General features: G+C 35.4%; 1 protein-coding gene across 7 annotated transcripts in view; it reads right to left on the bottom strand.

The window, feature by feature from the left end:
- The window catches only part of ANKRD44 (ankyrin repeat domain 44), a 183,258-nt gene that overhangs the window by 114,763 nt on the left and 52,846 nt on the right, over window positions 1–15,649 (bottom strand). For all 7 annotated transcript variants that reach the window (XM_070732107.1, XM_070732109.1, XM_070732102.1 and 4 more), the window contains exon 2: window positions 376–459. In XM_070732107.1, coding sequence (XP_070588208.1) covers window positions 376–459 — 84 coding nt within the window. The remainder of the gene's footprint in view (window positions 1–375; window positions 460–15,649) is intronic.

Here is a 15,649-nt window from a genome sequence, read left to right as displayed (position 1 = left end):
CATTCATTCATTCATTCATTCATTCATTCATTCATTTATTGGATTTGTATGCCACCCCTCTCCGGAGATTCGGGGCGGCTAACAACAGTAATAAAACAATGTACAATAATAATCCATATAGAAATAAAGTTCTATTTCCAAGCACAAGGTCACAGGGGTCAGAATAGAAACACCTGCATGAGTTTAGTATGTGCTAAATTAAGAAAAAAAGGAGGATTATTGGTTGTAATTTACTAAGGTAGGAGGCAGGGAAAATTATTCTGCAAAATTATTGGCTTTGCTATAAATCTTATCTCACCTCCACAAGACATTTGCCTCCTATCGATGAAATACCAAAAGAATTAGAAATGTTAGAAGGAATTAGAAATTGCTTACCAAAGCATTAACATCTTCAGTTTTGTAGATTAATATACGTATCTCCTCAGGATCACCGTTGAAAATTGCTTGGACCAGCGGTGGCTAAAGAGATAAAAAGAGGAGGGGGATAGTGGTGAAAAGAGAGAGGTAAATGTTATTCCTTTCTACAATCAACAAAGATTCAAACTGTTGCATACATAAAAACAATTGAGGTATCTTGAACATCCTTTCATTAAAAAATAAGCTCCTTAGTGCAGCTGATGGTACAGTCCTAGATATATAGACACATCCAACCTTTTACTTAAGAAATCTAATATATAGATAGTCCTCGAGTTACGACCACAATGGAGCCCAAAATTTATGTTGCTTAGTGAAACATTGGTTAAATGAGTTGTTCCCAATTTATGACTTTTTTGTCACAGTTGTTAAGTGAATCATTGCATTTGTTAAGTTAGTGACATGGTTGTTACTTAACAACTGGTTCATATTTATGAAGGTTGCTGTATCCTGACAAGCATGGTTATTACTAACTGGATTCCCCATTGATTTTACTTGTCAGAAGATCGCAAAAACTGATCACATGACCCCAAGACACTACAACTGACATAAATATGAACCAATGGCCAAGCATCTGAATTTTCACATGTTCATGGGGTTGCTGAAATGGCTGTAAATGTGAAAAAACATCATAAGTTATTTTTTTCAGCACTGTTCTAACTTTGAACAGTCACTAAGTGAACTTTTGTAAGTCAAAGACTACCTGTAATAAGGACAGGTTATTTTGGTTCTCCAAATTGTATAAATAAGGTTACAAGTGTTATGTCAAGTTCATTCCAGGATATAAGTAATGGATACTTGTACATACAAGGCTCTCAAACTAAGAAAGGCTATCATCACTCAGTTTAATACCCTGTCATCAATTGTACTAAAGGACAGATACCTTTTTTAAAAAAAACCTAATTTCTTAATTGTATCCATATTTTCGTGTCAGTAATATAAGGTTATATTTTTCAGATTCTATTTTTTCCAGTTTCTGGGTTGGGACTACAGATTTAGTTTTAAATGATATGGCTTTATGTTGGGAACTGTAGCTTTAAAATAAATATTTTGTTAACAATATTATATATCCAATATTTAGGATATCATCTGAAGTGAGGTTATTTTACATGTTTTCTTTAAAAGACTTGGCTCTTTTTATGTTTTCTGACCAAAATAAAGATTAACTGTGCTTGCACAGAAATAAATAGAGGTTTATTTTATGGTTCCTGCACTATTTTTAGGCAGCGCCTTGGTTCCAAAATGGCTAATATCCATTTTTATTTTTATAACTAAACTGTTGCCCTCAGGATCACTGTTTCCAGGTGAAGGAGAGGCCACTTCCTGTAATGCCTAGGAATCTAGCCATTTTCCTATCCTAGAAAATTACAACAAAATAACTTACATTTTCAAATGCATCACATAGGCCTTTGACAACAAGCACTTGAAGATGTGTGTTATTTCTGGAAAGAAATATCAAAAGCATATTCTGTTCTGAACCATTTATTTTGGAATGACATCCCCTGCTAAAAATCCCTTAGTTTGTGGCACCTCAAATGTTTAGAGTTATACATTAAAAATTAGACAATTATTCATTCAAAGAATGTTTTACTCTTAAAATAAACTGTACAAATAAAGGTGGAAACAGCCAGAGCAACACCCCCCCCCCCCCCATTGTTTTAAAAAAACCTCCAGTAAATTTCAGACAAGAAAACAGGAAACAGAAACTTCCAAATCAGGCCTTTCTGCCTTCTTTCCAAAGTTTCATGGGGTGTTCAAACAACAAAATAATTTTTACACTGTTTCTTCAACTTCTTTTAACCACACATATACAAAACCATTAAAGGAGAGAATAGCTGAAGAACAGGAACATCCAAGATTAATTGAGAAGAAATAATAAGAGTCAGCAGAAATAATCAGACTGTCCATTCACATAAACACAGATTAATAATTTGCAGAGAGTCATCCTGAAGATTATTTTTTTTAAACATGCAGAGACCCCTTCCCCACATTTACATTGAAAAGGTGCAAGGGACATTTTATCATGTTTAATGGATGTGTAAAAAAACTAGAAAATTCTGGATTAAAATACATATGATGATTCAGAGGATATTAAAGATTAATATAAAATTGAGGCTGGGTTTTTCTTATAGGATTGATGGATAAATAGTTGGGGGAAAGTTATAAAATGTTAGGGGTTTTTTACATGATAACTGAAGTGGGATTATTATGGTATATGCACAAAGATGGAAAGATTCAGTACTAATTACAATGAAGATTATGGATTTGGTTGAGATGACTAAATTGACTTCTTTGATCAAAGACATTTTCCTTGTTTATTGCTGACAAGAAACCCCCTATAAACTCTTTGTGTGAAATAGAAAAAAATAAATTTATTGTTTATGGTTTTTATGGTTAGACAGGATAAATTATAGAAAGAGGAGAATTATACTGTAACCATAAAGTTGGAGGTAAATTTATAATTGTACTTATAATTGATATAAAGATTAGAAGCTACTACTTTGTGCCTTTTTTCTTTCTTTTCTACTTCATTTTTCACTTTTTTCTTTCCTTTCTTGCACTTTCAGCTTCCTCTTTGATTACTTGCATTTTTCTTATTTTATATTAGTTTGAATTATTTGTATTAGGTTTTATCTTCTTTTTAAAAACATCTTTAATAAAAATTAAATACTGTATATATAAATAATTTCCAGAGTTTTCTACCAATTTAAAGATGGTTGGATAACTCAGTTTGGATTCCCTGATCCTGGGATGCCTGCTGGAAATACATTTTGTTAGTAAATATTTGCAAACCACCACAGATTTTATTTTAGACTAATTAATTTATTTAGGTAGAAAATTATTCAAAGCTACTCTATTTGGTGTCCAATATCTTTTTTGAAATGCAATGGCTGTAACTGCAGACAATACAACACTGATTCACTTCAAAGCATCTTGCGTTACCTCCTTCTCCTGTATTGAACTAGGAGCCTAGGAATAGGGAGATTAAAATTATTTAGGAAGTGAATGAACAAAACTAAACAAGGCGTCTAACAGCAGACTGACTGGAATTAATAACAGAAGCAATGAGGAAATTTTGGATGAGATTGAACTGAGAGAATTCTGGAAGGCGTACTTTAAAGATCTGTATGGAAATACTAATAATAGATCAAAGGGTAAGACTGAAAGAAATGCTATAAATGTTAGAATTCAAAATAAATTGATCAAAAAGAAGTCATAAATGCTTTAAGAAAGTTTAAAAGTTGTAAGACTACAGGTACAACTCAAGAAACTGTATGCTTTGTTTCATGTAAAAGCAGACACGTGTCTCAAAAGTTCTGCTGAAGCATTCTGGGTGGTCTTTGGTTTGGCAGAATTGGAACTTGGAACTGTTTTCTATTCCATGTTCTGTCCAATTCACTTAGATAACTGAATGGGCCAGCTGGATATGTTGCATCGGAAACCAGAGAGATTGGTGGCAGCAACCCATCGATCTACCTCTAATCTCCTTAACACCTTCCTTTCCCTTCCATTTATATGTCACCATTGCTGGTGTTCTCGAATATCAAAGCCGGTTGGCTTCCCATGCATGTTGCAAACTTATATCCACTTTTTTGTCCCACTCCTTAGGAAGGGGGAAACAAGCCACTGAATGTTTAAAGCTAGGGACATTAGCAGCAGTGGCTTGTTTAAAGTTCACCACCACCACCCTTGTCAGACCAAAGCCATTGTTTGATTTGGAGAATTTAGAAAACAGAATTTATTACTGCTGTGAGAATTTTGGAGGGGCTGTTGCATTAGGGTAGCAGAGTTGTAGACATAACAAATTCTTTCTAGATTCTCAAGGTCATCCTTTGTTCAGCATCTGCCCGGAAGTGGACGGGAGGATTGGACAAGTTGGCAGAACCAGACTGGGCCATGTGATGAACTTGTGGGTGTGGGAACAAGGGAATGAACTTTAAACTGAATGGAGAAACCCATGGGACTTCAGATTCAGGTTTCTCACAGATTTGCCAACATGGCTCTGCTAATAAATTGAAACTTTGAGGAGCGCTATGCCTTGGATGCTACTTGAAACCCTGACACCCCTATCCTCCTAACACTTTAATTTCCCTACTCAAACCTTCACATTGCTGCCACTATCACCAGTATCTTCTGCTTCAGGTGAAGTATATTCAACTGCACTCTGATCTTCCTTGCTATTGGCTGTGTTTTTCTTGAAGGCAAGGACATCAGTGCCAGCAAAGTGGATGCATGTAATCAGGAAATGTCTGTTAATCTAACCACTTAAAATCTAGAATTACTGCCAAGTGCTAAAGCGTTTTCAGACAAATAGGGCAACTTCTCCTTAGCTACAGACATCTTCTCTAAAGAATTTCAGCACCCACTGATTTCACTGCCTCTTTAGTTCCTTTAATTCCCCCTGCTACTGCCTTTTCAAATTTGGTTTGCTACATTGAGTAGCAATCAGGAAACTTTTTTTTTTAAAGCCTCAGGCAGAGTTATTTTACACAAGCTCCTTCAGAACATTTAAGCTCCGGAAATCTAAAGCTTCACTGTCTTCTCTGCTTCATTTGGTGATAACAGGAAATTAATGCAATGAGGTTTTCGCTCAAAGCCACAGGCTGAATATTTTTGTTTTACACTAGAACCATGTGTGAAGCTTTTTTCTGAGGCAATATAAAAATACAGCCTATATTTTAAAGGCCTAGGGGGAGGGAGGGTGGGAGAGAGGGAAAGAAAAGAAGGAAGGAAGGAAGGAAGGAAAGAAGAAAGAAAGAAAGAGAGAGAGAGAGAGAAAGGAAGGAAGGAAGAAAGGAAAGAAAGAAAGAAAGAAAGAACAGTATCTCCAAATGGTAGCAATTTCAGAAAGTGAAAAAAAAATGCTAATTTTTTAAACATGGCACATTTAGGCAGGAAATGGAATGAAGCTGAGAGATTCACAACTTTCATCATACTCATGACTTGATTTCCTAAACATCCAGTACTGTGCACATAGTGCATAAAACTAACCCAAGCCTAAATTTTTAAAGTCCTTACTCAATGCTTGAGGGGAGCTGCCCCCAAACACCAGACTTCCTCCCATCTAACTTGAGATAGCTGCCCTCCATGACTTGGCCCTAGTAACATTCTGCAGGAGAAGAAAGAACTTTGAGAAGCTAATGTCCAAAAAGCTGTAAGAATAAAGCAAGACGGGTTAGTGCCTGATGATAGAAACTGTCCCTCTTCCAGTCCGTTAGGATATAACTTCAGTGCTGCCAACAGCATAGCTCTTCCACACATTCAGAATTGCAGCCCAGCTTAGAGCATGTAAATCCAGTCTAATGATACATAACTTTTCTCAAGCATTTTCCTACTGCTCTCCATGGGCCAGCACTTACACTCCAAGGAGCTATCTCACTTCTAAAAAAAGGCAAATTACATAAAAGGCAATGACAAATTACTCTTTCCTATCTTGGTGACCACTAGGGAGCAGCAAAAGGCTGGACTTGTTTTGAATCTCTTTGCCATCTAGCAGATGTCCAGATTTTTGCAAAGCAGATTTGGGGACCATAAAATTGAATGACAAAAAGTGGCAATCTTCCACAGCTTATTTATTTAATTCATACGCTGCCTTCCTTCCACACATTTAATTAGAGGGATGAAATTCTGGTGAACCTGTGGCACACAGAGCTGTATCTGAGGGCACGTGAGGCGTTGCCCTATGTTAGCTCCGCGCATGTGTGTACTGTGTAGCTGATTTTTGCCCTTCTTTGCAGCCATTTTTGTTCTCCCTAGGCTTCAAAAAAGGCTTAATGGGCCAACCGTAAGTTGACTTGTGTGCATCACCCACAGCCTTCTTTTTGCTGTCAGAGGTCTTCAAGAACTTCTTCGGCTTTGGACAGTTGCAGTCAGGCCTCAGGAGGCTTTCCTGAAGGAGAATGAAAAACAGCCCAACAGTCCAGAGGCTTCAGTGATGCCTGTGCCATGCGCAGGGGACAGCATGGGGAGGGTTTGTAGCAGGGGGTAGCATTGAATTATGGGTGTGGGCACGCATGCATGTTATCGCTGGGTGTGCACCCTTTGGTCACCAGGGCCAAAAAAAGTTTGCCATCACAGTTCTAGGGAGTTAATTGCTATTTCAGTTATCTTCCAAAAATGCTGGATTAACAACCACCTGAGATTTTTTTTTTCAAAATCCACAATTAAGACAGATTAAATAAGTCATCCAACTATTTCATATTTTTAACAATGGCAATGAAAATTAAAAGTCAGAGCTTCCTTTATGTGTCTGCTCATTTATGTTATTTATATACTGTATAAAGCTGTTAAAATTGTAAAAAAAATGATTTCACCTAGAATCATGTACATACATTTATAAATGGTTAAAACTATGAAAAAAGAAGTGAATTTAAGAAGCCGGGAGCCAGTTTAATTCATTGATTCTCACAAAGTCAAATCCTAGCCTTTCCCAGTATTTTTCTTGCAACTGCAGTCTGCTTTTTGAATCAACTGAATATGGTCCATTGGTTGCAATAGGAATTGACTGACCAGCTAATTTCAAAGCTTGATGTTGTGTGATGAGAGAAAATAATTGGCACAGTGTCTTCCATGACGATGGTGGGACTAGAATTCACCGTCTCCTGGTTTCTAGCCTAGTGTTTTAACAATAGTGTCCACAGCAAAACCATTTCTTTTGTAGAAATCAGAAAAACTACCCAGTTAGAAAGATAATATTTCAAAAAACTTATACAGTATTAAGAAACTTGCTCACGGAAATATGGAAAGAAATAAAAAAACAACATTATATAAAGATACTAGAGTAGGTCGTGCCAATCGAATCAAAATACCATCGAAGTTTAATTAGGCCTCAAAATACAATTAGATATAAAAAACTATTAGACCAACAAAAAAAATTAAAATTAAAGGAAGAATTGGAACAAAGTGGTAGAATATTAGACTGGTGGACATATTTACAAATAAAGGATGCATACCAAAAGGATAAAGGGGAACATGATTTTCAGGTGGGGAAGGGAAACCTGGACAAGATACTCTTAGGGAGCGAATATACAAATACAATATTTGATTAGGTACGAAACAGAAGTGGAAATTGTAAAAGAAACTATGATAAGTTGGGGAAGAAATTTCGGATACCTAATAGATATAGAAAAGTGGGAAAAGCTCTGGATTCATAACTGGCAGATGACAAAGTCTATGACGTTCAAGGAAAACCAGTATAAGATGTTTTACATGTGGCATTTATCTCCGGAAAGAATTTCTAAAATGTTCCCGAAAGTCTCACCATTGTGTTGGAAATGTAAAAAAGAAAAAGGCACATTCTACCATCAATGGTGGACTTGCCCAGAGGCTAAGAAGTATTGAAAAAAGATAGCAGATTGGTTAAAAGAAATAACATCGCAAGAATTTGAAAAAAAACCAGAACTATATTTATTGGGCATCTTTAATACAAAAATTAAAAAATAAATTAGGTATTTGGCCATCCGTATATTAACAGCTGCTAGGATAGCTTACGCCCAGCAATGGAAAGCAGACAGAATACCGGAAGAAGGTATAATTATTAAAAAGCTACTAGAATGTGCAGAGATGGACAGAATGTCCAAAATATTAGGAGGAAAAGAAGATACAGAATATTATAAGATATGGGGAAATCTCTATAATTGACTAGAGAAAAGGACAATGATAAAATAAATAAATTACAAATTAGAAAAGTATAAGCAAAGCAATATGTTAATAAATGAATACCAATTTAAGAGGAAAAATTTATCTGATCAAATAGTCTGAAAGAGTGGGGAAATTATTTTTCCCAAATGTCTGTAATTATATGTTTTGTTTTATTTACTGTTTTGTTTTTATTTGTCTATTTGTATGTTTGTTTAATTATCTATGTAAAAAAAATAAAGATAATTAATTCTAGGGTGATGTTATTTTTAATATGTATAAAATGATAAGAAATAATTTCAATTTATTTTGTTAATACCAGATTTACACTGGTAAACAAAATAATACTTTTTTGTTGGATGGACGATGTTGCAATATAAGAAACTGCATTGGCTGAAAAATTAAATATTAAAAATTAAATATAAGCAAAAAGTCTTTGACAATTTTTCAGTTACAGACTGTTCCTCTCCAATCTGATTTCTATTTCCAATATTATAAAGTCACATTCTCTCCTAATAATTACCTTGTATTATTTTAATTATTTTACCTATAAAAATGTCTTTGGGGATACAAATCTTGAAAATAGTGGAATAAAATATTGCACGTGTTAAATATAGCATTGTCATCATTATTAAAGCCTAACAATGCAATCATTGTTATTTTATGTAGATCTAAACAGTCAATAAACCAGCACTCCCCACAGAACGTATTACGGATTCAAACATCTCTTTTTTTTATAAACTGAATTTTCATTAAAACTTTTCAAGATGTAATTTTTGTAGTGAGCTCATGCAGCTAAATAAATCTATACCATCTCTGGGAACATATGGACTGAATTTGTCATATGCACTTGGAAAGAAAGGGTCATAAGGAAGTTTTAAAGAGACTCAGATGTATATGCAACTTTCTTTCCCACAGTGTTATCTTTCTCAGTAATAAAGTGTGTGTACAATTTAATAACATATCTCAATATAAACTATCTGTCTCTATACAAATAAAATTGTCAAGGATGTAGCACTTCACATTTAGTTGGTCCAGGTGTGCAGGATTGTTCACTTAGAAATAACTTGCAAAGGAACCCAATCCCGATTAGGAATAAAGGCTTTATTCCTATATTGCCCTAGGAAACCCTGTAGAGAGGTAACTCTTCTTACAAACTTAATTCATTCCAGGTTCTTAAGTGGAAAAGTTTGTAAAAAGAAGCAATTTTCCCCATAGGAATCAATGTAAAAGCAAATAATATGTGCAATTGGGGAAACCACTAGGAGGGTAGAGACCCTGTTTCCTCCCAGGAGATTCCTAGAGAGGCCCCACAGAGGCTTCTCCCCACCTTTTCCGGCCGTTTCTTCTCAGGAGATTCCTAGAGAGGCCCCACAGAGGCTTCTCCCCACCTTTTCTGGCCGTTTCCTCCCAGGAGATTCCTAGAGAGGCCCCACGGAGGCTTCTCCCTGCCTTTTCCAGTTACAGCTTCGGAGGCTTGGGTTTGTAAGTAGAAAATGGTTCTTGAGAAGAGGCAAAAAAAATCTTAAACACCTGGTTCTTATCTAGAAAATTTCGTAAGTAGAGGTGTGCTTAGGTAGAGGTACCACTGTATCTGTTATTTTGCATTGGAAGAAAGGCACCAAATGTTCTCTAACTGAAACCTTTTTTTTCAACTACAATACCGGTACGTTGCAAGCATAGAAGAATGATTACGGTAAGATCCACAATAGGAGGTTAAAAGATTACACACATACATGCTGAATAATGTGGTTCCAACTGCAAACAGAAGCGCTACACAGACTACTCACAGAATGAGAGCTGTGCGCATATGCAGGGTGTATGGGCACACACATGCAAATGTGCACGCTATCTCACACACGCACACTTTTGGCACCTGAGCCAAAAAAGGTTCGCCATCATTGGTATAGATACTGCCTCTGACATGGAGTTATGGTTTCTCTTGGAAAGGTCACTAGCTCAGTTCACACATGACATTAATTTAAAGCTTGCTTCAGTCATGGCTCAAGGCACAAGTCAGATTTTCACATTAATTCAATGGTTTAAAAATCTCATGGGCTAATCCATCAAACGGAGCCAAAACTAAATTAAAAGCATTATCCTTCAATATGAAGTGTGATCACAACCATTTTCACTTAGGCTCCCATTTGAAGAATGAGGAAATGCTTGTGGGTTTCCTGAATGCATCAAATTAGTCACAGGAACCAAGTAAGCTCTTGTGTTGTTATACACTGCAACAAAAATAAGTATTAAGATTCAGATGTGTTAGATAGGTAAAGATTTATGCAACAGTCAAATTTATGTCATTACACAGGTGTTGAACAAATCACTAATATGGCTCCAGTTTGGAATTCTAGTGGAAGCACACAGTACCACATTCATCAAAGAAGAAAATGACTTTCAAGAAAATGAATGTCAGTTTAATTTCCTTCGTAATTATAGTTTTCTTGAAAGAGGTGAATGAGTTTAGTGATGAAAAAATATAACTATTTCCATTTTCAGTACTGGTGCAGCAGCATGCAACCCACATATTACTGGCTACCAGTAAAACCATGCCAAAGTTCATTAATGGCTATGCATTTACATTTAGGTGGTTTCCTAATTCAGCCCTTTCTTGGTTGAAGACAAGGGTGTTTGAAAGATTTATTTGTCTCAATGAAATCCAGACTTATAAAATTGAAACAGAATTTCAGCTGATGACAGGAATAGCACATTAAGAATAGCGCTTACTTGTTTAATCACCATGACACAAACTTAATTTTTTACAGGAAATCCCATGAATTTTCCTTTTTCCCTCTTCAAACCCTATAAAGATCTCTAGGATCTTTTAGCCAAGCACAAATGAGGCCAGACTCTGCTCAGTTTCTGATCCCATACTAGGTCTGCCAGGTGAAATACCTTTGTTTAATTTTCATAAAAGACATTGTTGACCAATATGCAAACTTCAATTCTTGTCTGTTTCAAAGTTGATATAATAACCAATTATACTAGAAGAATATAGCAATGATATACAACAAATGAAGCTCCATATTATAATAAAGCCAAGTTAACCCAAGGAAATATGTGAAGGCTGAGGCTTCCGGTTTGGTGGAGATCGCGGCGAGACGTGTCTGGCAGGGCTCTGCCAGGCGAATCTCTTCTACCCCCTCCGAAGGTCGCATTTGCGATCGGATCGGGCCCGGATGGCCCGATCCATGAACAGGGGGCTCTCCTCTGCCCGAGGACCCATCGCCAGGACTCCAGAGGCAGCGGTTCGCCCCGCAGCTTCGGAGACGGGAGAACCGCTCCTCTTTGCTTAAGAGGACCGGCCAGCGCTTTCTCCCCTCACTCAGCGGGAAGAATAAAAGCAAAGAAGCGAAAGTAAAAATATCTACAACTACATAGAAAAAGAATATAGCAGATAAAGGACTTAAGGTAAAAATCTCCATTGTGTTTCGTTTTTAAGTCAGAAGATCGTAAAACTTTTAAGTAAAAGTTTTTTTTTTCCAGGGCGAAAGTGAAAGTTTTTTTCTTGTTTAAACCCATCCGCAAATAACAGCCGGACCTAATTTTTTTTTCTTCACTTTTACTTTTCCATTTTGAACGTGAACTTGGGAATCTACAAAATAATTTTCTGACTTTATGCTTTAACAAAATAGTTTAAATTTGACATGACTATTTAGAAAATTTTAACTGCTAAAGAAAATTTCTAGTGATGATCAGAATCTGTTTTTGATAGACTTTTAAAACCATAATCTTCTGGACTTAATTTTTGAAGCGGAGGAACACAGTCTTGCTGCCTTTTTTTTTTTTTTTTGCTGCCTATTTTCACAACATGAATAACTTAATAATCATGAATTAAATGGAATCTAGAAGAGATTGAAATCATTTCTTTCTTGGATTACTTATTGTTGGATTAACCTATTTGGAATACTTGCTGAGCCTTTTGGACTATTTGCTGACACCTTTTGGATTATTTGCTGAGAACTCTTTGGTTTAACATCTGCCTGCTGCACGAAAATTAACTTGACTCCATCTTGGGATCTCTTTCTTTGTTCTTTGTTCCTGTCTTGAATTTGGAAAATAAACTGATTCCATCTTGAACACAAGCAAGCTTTGGAATTGCTTTACTCCTTGAATTTTGAATTGAAATCAAATATAACCTTACCCTTTGAGATTTGGATTTTCATTTCTACTTCCTAGCAAAATTACAGGATCTATAAGAAGAACTTAAGTATACAATACTGTTATTGTGTTTTTGAATAATTATCTGGTTTTTTCTCTGATTTTTCTTTGACTTTCTTCCTTACATTTTTATTACTAGAAGAAGTTTGGTTTGAACTACATGCATTGTTAATAAACCTTGGGTTCCTGCTCTATTCTAAATAGTTGAACTAAAATATCACCCTCCCTCTTTTTCTTTTTGAACAATTCTTTTTACTTCACTTTTTCCCCTTTTCTTTTTTCTTCCCTCCTCCTAAAGTCTTTTCCTCCAAAAAATTCTTTTTTTCTTCTTCTTCTTTTCTTTCTTTTGTCTTCTATATATAGTTGATATTCCTTCTCTTCTTTCATTTTCTGTCCTCCTTTTACTTGAAAAGGCTAATACTTGTTTTTTTTTTCCCTGTGGCACTAAACAATAATACTTCTTTTTTCTCTTCTTCTTTTGAACTCTGTTATTAATTGAATTGCTATTGAATTGGTATAGTCATATTATAAGGGAAACAAAATATATTGAATAGATTTGGAATTTATAGTAATTTCTTTTCTTTTTCACTATATATAAAATTGAAACTAACCTTAAAATTTGAAATAGTGGATTCTAATTTGATAATGTCCCACACCTCAACTCTTGTTAAAACAACAAAGAAACAAACAACACCAACTACCCTATCTCCACAAGTGTCACCGCATTCTTCTCCTTCGCATCAAGTGCTAACCATGTCTACCAAAGACAAAGACAAAGACAAAACAATGCAGTCCAATCTTGCAACTATTCATGAGACTTTGAATGCTTTGAAGGACTTTATGGTCAAATCACAAGAAGATGCCACTCAACAAAGAGAGGCCATAAAGGAGGAGGCAACACAACAAAGAGAAGCCATAAAGGAGGAGGCAACACAACAAAGAGAAGCCATAAAAGCTGACTTGGCAGAATTTAAAGTGGAGATGGCTCAAATGAAAGCTGATATGGGCGAGATGAAAGATCAGATAAAGCAGATCCAACAAACTCTTCAAGAAAGTGATGATCGAGTTAAAAAAGTTGAAGAGCAAGCTGACAAAAATGAGAAAAGAATGGAGTATCTTGAAGGGAGAGCTGATGAAAGATACAAAAGATATGATGAATCTATCATCCAGCTGGAGATGCAACGAGCTTCGTACGGACTTCGATTTCAGAATATAAAAGAGGAAAAAGATGAAGACTTAAAAACGACTATGGCGGAAATCATTGGAGGTATACTTCAAGAGGACCCCATGGCTTTACAGAAAGAAATCGATGAAGTATACCGAATTTCGAATAGCTATATCCGTCGACACAACCTCCCAAGAGAGATACATATTAAATTTACAAGAAAGGCGTTGCGAGATGAGATACTTCATTATTCAAGAAACTCCCCGCCTCAACGACATGGAGTAGAAATAAAGATATTAAAACAAGTTCCAAGAAGTGTCAGAGAAAACAGAAGAGATTACCACTTTTTAACCAAAATCTTGATTAAAGAAAATATCACTTACCGTTGGCTTATTCCACAAGGACTTTCTCTGACATGGCGCTCTACAAGGTACAAACTGGAAAACGTAGATCAAGCTATGTTCTTTCTTGAACAGAGTGGTTTGGGCCACTCCGACCATGCAAGTAAGCAACTAGTGGTCCAATTACAACCAGCTCAACAGCAACAAGGGGAAAAATCACTAACTCAGCAAGAAGAAAACCTGGGGGCAACTGCCCAAGTAATAGAGCAGGACCAAGGCTCTAGAAGAGTTCAACCTCAGCGAGAAACCAAAAAACCTATTAAATGACAACGAATAAAGACTTGAAAATCTTTTCCGTAAATGTTAATGGACTTAACGAACCAAGAAAAAGGAAGCAAATTTTTTCCAAAATCAGAAACCAAAATGTTCAGATTGCAATACTACAAGAAGTTCATATTAAAAAAGATAACCAAAAATTACTGTTGAATCCCAAAATTGGAAAAATGTATGCTGCATTAGCAGACCAAAAAAAAAGAGGTGTAGTGATGTATGTCAAGAATTCTATAAATTCCAAACAAATATATAAGGATAAAGAGGGTAGGATATTGATTGTACAAGTAGACATTGAACCCAGACCTCTAGTGGTTGTCTCTATTTATGCCCCCAATGAAGACCAAATGACATTCTATAAAAATTTACACCAAATAATAACAGATTTAGCTATTGATAATCTATTGATAATAGGTGATTTTAATGCTATCGCGAATAGACAATTAGATCACTCAGGAGGGGGAGGTAATAAAAAAAGGGGAAAAGGTAAAAAAACAAAAAGAAACTTGCTACCCAGTACTTTTCAAAAAATGAAAGCGGAACTATTATTAAGCGATATTTGGAGGGAAAGACACCCTCTCAAAAGGCAATTTACCTTTTATTCCAATCCTCACAAAATTTGGACGAGAATTGACATGTTATGGGCACCAAAAACGGTGGCAGAACAAATAAGAGAAGTTGAGATAGACGTTAATACATGGGCTGATCATAATCCAATAGTGGTCTATATGACGATGAATAATAAACAGAACAATTGGCGGATGAACAGGTATATATTAAACGACAAGAAATATAAGGATTGGATTGAAAAGGAATTAAAAATATTTTTTGAAATTAATAAAACATCAGACACTACTCCACAGAACTTATGGGATACAGTTAAAGCGTACATAAGAGGTTTAACAATATCTTATACAGCAAAATACAATAAGGAAAAGAAATTAGAGTATTTACAATTAACAAACGAACTAAAACAATTAGAATCCTTATCGCAGCAACATACTAAGAATAGAGATCTAAAGACAGAAATAAACGTAATTAAACATAAAATTAGAGTTATAGAACAAAACCAACTAACTGAAAAGATTAAAAGAGCAAAGCAACAATACTTTGAATATGCAAATAAACCTGGCAGATGGCTAGCGTATAAACTTAGAAAACAGAGTCAATCAAAATTAATCCAAAAATTAGAAGATAAAGATGGTAAAATAAAATACGATACAGAAGGTAAGGCAGACATTGTGTATAATTTTTATAAGGAACTATATGCTAAAGATCATGTCATTGAAGATGAAGTTTTTAACTATTTAGAGGCTTCAAATTTACCACAAATAACAGAAGATCAACAGGCTACCATGGATGGACCAATAACAATGGAGGAACTCCTAATAACAATTAAAAAACAGAAAAGCAACAAGGCCACAGGCCCAGATGCCATACCTGCAGAATGGTATAAGATAGATAATGAAACAATAAGAAACCATATGTTAGAAACTTTTAATTCCTGTAGACTTGACGGAAAAATTCCTAAATCTTGGTCAGAATCACTGACAACCTTAATACATAAACAGGGTACAGAACCAGAAAAAATCAAAAA

Source organism: Erythrolamprus reginae, chromosome 1 (assembly GCF_031021105.1).
Source record: "Erythrolamprus reginae isolate rEryReg1 chromosome 1, rEryReg1.hap1, whole genome shotgun sequence".
In the NCBI taxonomy this organism is placed as follows: domain Eukaryota; kingdom Metazoa; phylum Chordata; class Lepidosauria; order Squamata; family Dipsadidae; genus Erythrolamprus; species Erythrolamprus reginae.
Note: the sequence above shows the minus strand (reverse complement) of the source record. Positions and strands in the feature narration are given on the sequence as shown.